The following is a 6,313-nucleotide window of genomic DNA, read 5'->3' as shown; positions in this document are numbered from 1 at the left end:
GTCCGTCCGTCCGTCCGTCCGTCCGTCCATCCATCCATCTGTCCATCTATCTATCCATCCATCCATCTATCCTACCATTTATCCATCAATCCATCCGTCCATCTATCCATACATCCAACCATTTATCCATTCATCCATCTATGCAACCATTTATCCATTCATCCATCCATCCAACCATCCATCCATCCATTCATTCATTCATCCATCCATCCATCCATCCATCCATCCATCCATCCATCCATCCATCCATCCATCCATCCATCCATCCATCCATCCATCCATCCATCCATCCATCCATCCATCCATCCATCCATCCATCCATCCATCCATCCATCCATCCATCCATCCATCCATCCATCCATCCATCCATCCATCCATCCATCCATCCATCCATCCATCCATCCATCCATCCATCCATCCATCCATCCATCCATCCATCCATCCATCCATCCATCCATCCATCCATCCATCCATCCATCCATCCATCCATCCATCCATCCATCCATCCATCCATCCATTCATTCATTCATTCATCCATCCATCCATCCATCCACCCACCCATCCATCCATTTATCCATCAATCCATTTATCCATCTGTCTATGAGTGTGAGTAAATTATGAAGTGTTTTCATTTCTAGCTGAACTGTTCATTTAAAGAGGCGACCCCTCACACTCGAGCGGGCCGTCCTATTACAGAGCTCAACCAGCGCCTGCAGCTTCCTTACGACGCGAACTACTTTTCAGGGTAGAGCGGAGAGCACTTAAAATTACATCAGCCTCACGACGAGGAAGAGAAGTCAATTTATTACAGCACGGGAGAGGCAAACATCTGTTTGCCAGATCTGGGATTGCATCTGTGGGGAAAACAGTAAGCGATCGCAGCAGGTGGGCTGTTTTCACTTGTTGAAGAGCTCCTAAAAGACTCGTCCGTGCTTTACCGCGGGTGCCGAGGTGCGATTTCACAAACTGTCAGCCTTGTGAAAGCCTTGCATTTGCGTTCGGGGGAGAAATTTACACCAAGTTATTCTTTCAACACTCAAAGCGGTGGCGGGTTAAAACGCTTCCAACTTGTCAGCGCGGCTTTCTGTTCTAAAGAGGAACATTTTCCAGCTCCAGGGATTTTCACGGCAAGATCCGACCAAAAGAAACTTCAGAGGAGACGGACTGCGGCGCGATGAAGGAAACGCTACCAGAACAGCTGGTCAAAGTTTTGCATCAGTTTCAAACGTGGACTTTGCCTTTGTGCTATCAAAGCTACAGAAAGATGATCAGGATTTCAAGGTGAAACACTGAAACCAGTTTCAGTGCACTACAAACTACTCCGAAATCTTAGCAAATAATGAAATGCAAACGAACAAATAAAATAAATAAACAAACAAACAAATACCTAGCAACCACCTAAAACACCCAATAAATAAATAAAAATAAATAAAAGAATAAAAAAAAAAACATAAAAATAAATATATGTAAAAACAATAAATAAATAAATAAATTACCTGAAATAACTCAAAACCCCCTTTAAAAAAACAACAATAAATAAATATAAATTAAAAAATACAAATAATAAATAAACAACTAGCAACCACTTGAAACTAGATGACACATAGCAATGGACTATAAACCACTCCAAAAACCTTAGCAAATAAAAAAAACACAATTAAACAAACACAAATAAATAAAAATAAAACAACCAAACACAAAATAAATAAATAAATAAACACCCAGCAAACACCTAAAACCACCTTATAAATAAATAAAACAACCACATAACAATACACTACAAACCACTCTAAAAAATATAAAAATAATAAATTAATCAATAAAATGTAATAAATAAATAATACAATTAAAATGACTAAATAAATGAAAACTTTGCAACCACATAGCAATGCACTACAAATCACTCCAAAAACCTTAGCAAAATAAAATATAAATAAATAATACATTTATTAATTAATTAAAATTAAATAAAATAAATAATACAATTAAAATGACTAAATAAAAACCTTGCAACCACAGGGCAATGCACAACAAACCACTCCAAAAACCTTAGCAAAATAAAATAAAATTAAAATAAATATAAATAAATTAAAATAAAATAAATAAATATTACAATTAAAATTAATGAAAAAGACCCACATTTTCTTTATAAAACACTGAAGTCTACTTTTTCCGATCAAGAGTGAACATACTGACTGTCTGAGATCAAACTGAACTGAAAATCAAATACTTACTTGATACTTGATACTTAAATCAAACACGTTAAATAATCTCATGTACTTGTGGTTCAAACACAGATAAACACTGAGACTGACCGTAGACGATGACGGTGGCCGTCGTGCTGCGGCGTTTGGCCACGATGTTCTTGGCGACGCAGGTGTAGTTGGCGGTGTCGGACAGACGGGCCTGTTTGATGATCAGGTTGTGGTCGATGGTGATGTAGAAGTTCCTGTCGTCGGCGGGGTCGATGATCTCCTCGTTCTTCAGCCACTCCACCTGCAAACACACAGAGAGACGTTCATCCCATCTCCATCCATAAATCACACACTTACATAGGGCTGCACGATAAATCACAATCGTGATTAGGCAGAAGCTGCAATATTCATGCAAGCATCTTCTCAGTGAAGCACGGTTCTGTGATCAGTAGTAAATCTCCATTCGAAGGCCAGAGAAACTCCAAATACGCCCCGCAGAAGAAATCATTGCTGCTGCTGAATAAACTGAAGATTTAACTGCTTTCATTCATTCAACGTGACTAATAAACACACGACTACGACAATATATGGTTTATCTGAGTTCGTCTTATTATAATTAATAATTATATTATATAATTGTGGCTTCTCTGTGCAAGAAGCCACATCATCTCACAGAAAGATTTTTGGAGTAAAAATATGTTATTAAATGTGGTATTTTCACATGCTTTCAGATGGAGTAGCATTTACTACACAGAGCCGTAGTTCACTGACAAGCTACGCAAACGGCTTTCATAATCGCAGAACGATTTCTTCGATTTCATAATCGCGCGATTATATCGTCCGCTATTTTTTTTTTTGCGTCGCTTGTCAGTTAACTATGACTCTGTGTAGTAAATGCTGCTCCATCTGAAAGCACACGATGGAGATTTACTACTGTTCACAGAACCGGCTTTACTGACAAGATGCACATGACTATCGCATTCGATTAATCGTGCAGCCCTACATTTACAGGCAGCTTTCCGCTTATTACGCTTCAATAAAGTCAGAAGTGTTGATGTGTGTGCAAAAGCTCCATAAAGCCTCAATATCCATCATGTTATTCCCCCTGAACCATCACTAAGACGCGATGGGAAGTAAAAAACGTACTTCAGTAAGTGCTTTAATGATCTTTGACCTTTATTACGAGCTTCCTGTTTCCAAATGGCCTCTGTATTGAACGTGAGGTCACATGCGCAGAGAAAGTGACTGTTTTAGAGCTGCTTGACTGTAAATCACGCAGATCTTCCTTCAGTTTGGCAGCAGATGATCTGATGCTCTGCTTTCACTGCTCTCAGGAGAGCCATCGCACAGACCTGAGATCAGCAGAGGAACAAAGACGGCCGACCAATCAGGAGGGACTCTCTTCATACCAGACACCTAGCAACCAGCCAAAACACCCTAGCAACCACACGGTAATGCACTACACAGAACTCCAAAAACCCTAGCAAGCAATTAAATGAACGAATGAATGAATGAATGTTTTTTAATTAATTAATTTTATTTAATTGTTTTTTTGTTGTTGTTTTTGTTCCTTTTTTCTTCTTGTGTAATGAAATAATATTTTGTAAAAAAACAAAATATTATGTACCTCGTAAACTATGTACATGCTTTGCAAAAATAGAAGAAAAAAGTAATAAATAAATAATAAAAAATAACCAAAATTAAATTAAATTAAATAAATATTTAAATAAAAAATAAAAAATACAAGATTTATAAATTGTTATAATAAATAAATAAATAAATAGAAATCACCTAAAACACTCTAGAAAACACGTCAATAGACTACAAACCACTCCAAAATCCTCAGCAAATAAAACAAAATACAAAACATTTTATAATTAAAAAAAATAATAATAATTACATAAAATAAACACAAACCATTCCAAAATTGTAGCAAATAAAAAACATATTTAAATCTAAACAAATACAAAATAAATAAAATAAATGAACAAAAAAAAGAAATGTATAAAGATATAAAATAAATAAAAGATGCAAATAAATAAATTAATAAATCACAAAAATGAATAAATATATACAATAAACAAACATCTGGCAACCACATAGTAATGCACTACAAACTACATCCAAGAGCCTTAGAAACAACTGCAGCATTGTGATTTCAGCAAAGACAAACAACACCCATGTTTCTTTTTCCAATCAAATGTGAAAATCCTGACTGTCTGAGGTCAAACTGAACTGAAAATCAAATGCAAACACCTCAAATAAGCTCATCTAGAGACAAATAATAATAATAATAATAATAATAATAATAATAATGTATTTATTGTTAATATGGGAAAATAATTATTTATTTTAATGGCAAATAATAATAAAAATAACAACAACAATAATAATAATATATTTATTTATTGTTAATATGGGAAAATAACGCATTATTTTAATGGCAACTAATAATAAAAAATAACATCAGTTTCTTCATATCACTGAAAAGAGGTATTGAATAATAATAATAATAAATGTATTAATATGAAAAAAAATTATTATTTAAATTGCAAATAATAATAATAATAATAATAATATATTTATTGTTAATATGGGAAAATAAAAAAATATTTTAATGGCAAATAATAATAAAAATAATATAAGCTTCTTCATATCAAATAAAAACAAATTATTTGATAATAATAATAATAATAACAATAATAATAATAATAAACCTATTATTAATGTGGGAAGAATAATGAATTATTCAAATAGCTAATAATAATAATAATAAATAACAATAAACACATTTATTGGTAATATGGAAAGATTAATTATTTAAATTGCAAATAATAAATAATAATAATAATAATAATAAATGTTAAATTTTAAAGTGATTATTATAAACTGAATTTGATGATCCTTTAGTCCGTGCTGCTTTAAGTACAGTAAGCAGGTGTGATGAGACTCACTCGAGCTGCAGCTTCCTAACGGTGCGAGCGTCTGAACTGCAGTGCATCAGGAGACGAGCGACAGGACACTGCCAGCAAACAGAACGAAGCAGACACATATCGGGTTTCCTAAAGCGGGCATCACGGGTGAAAGTGGACTGAAATCAGTCTTGATGAGAGCTCGTCATCGACGGGTGACCAGTGAAACTCTCAGGAACGAGACTGAAGTACACACACACAGCCCTGCATGTGCTCACTTATCAAATACTGTGCTTAACCTTCATCTCAAACATGTCTGAAAGCAAATCTGTTTGATGCAACCAGCACTGCAGAAATGACACACGTCAGCTTTAATATGACGATGCTTTAATGATCAATACCAGTGTGGCACGTTTAACCACATTCAAATAAACTCAAAGTGTTAAAAGTAAACCTAAAAATGCTAAATAAAGCGGTCCAAACTATTATATAGTATTATTATATAATATAATATATTATATATTATATAATATTATATAATTTTGTTGCGTGTTTTTGTCAGTTTTATTAGTTTTTTTAATCTGTGCAGATAGTTTTTTTTTTTTTTTTAAACCTCTAAAAACTAATACTTTTAATTTTAGAAATATTACCTTGGAAACTAACTAAAAAAGAAAGTACCATATAGGTTGGGGTGTAGTTCTGTTGAACTTATGAGCCTCTAAGCTGGAAGGAGATCATAGAAAAACAGTGTTGACTATGTCAATAAATTCCGAGATGAAACGTCACATCCAAGATGATATCATCGCGCTAATCAGGATCTGGCTAATTGGGTTCTTCGAACGCAGCTGTTGTTGATGATTAGAATGGCTGGATTGAGTTATCTGAGAAAATTGCGCGTTCATGGGTTGGTTTAAAAGGGGCTATGAATCGATACTCGAAACCACGACCAGCAAAGCAGCAATTCGCTGGCGGCAAGACAGCAACGTAATGACATCATATAATTAATAAAGTCACCTGACGAAAAACTTGACAAACTGTTTTACTTTTATAAGGAAACAGCCAAGCGAACAAAACTACATAAATGTTATAATAGATAAATGAAATGTGCACTTTTTAAAAAGAGCAGTTTTTATTTTATTTAAATTTTTTACATGGTTCCCAATTATTTATATTCACGATTTCTAATATTTGTACAGGCTTTACATT

The 6,313-nt window shown here is 34.0% G+C and overlaps 1 protein-coding gene across 1 annotated transcript in view; it reads right to left on the bottom strand.

The window, feature by feature from the left end:
- Nucleotides 1–6,313, bottom strand: part of unc5cb (unc-5 netrin receptor Cb) — a 227,373-nt gene that overhangs the window by 61,140 nt on the left and 159,920 nt on the right. The window contains exon 5 of the mRNA XM_016456327.1: nt 2,316–2,496. Coding sequence (XP_016311813.1) covers nt 2,316–2,496 — 181 coding nt within the window. The remainder of the gene's footprint in view (nt 1–2,315; nt 2,497–6,313) is intronic.

This window comes from Sinocyclocheilus anshuiensis, unplaced genomic scaffold (assembly GCF_001515605.1).
Source record: "Sinocyclocheilus anshuiensis isolate Anshui unplaced genomic scaffold, SAMN03320099.WGS_v1.1 scaffold495, whole genome shotgun sequence".
Classification (NCBI taxonomy): Eukaryota; Metazoa; Chordata; class Actinopteri; order Cypriniformes; family Cyprinidae; genus Sinocyclocheilus; species Sinocyclocheilus anshuiensis.
This window is presented reverse-complemented; position numbering and strand designations above follow the sequence as displayed.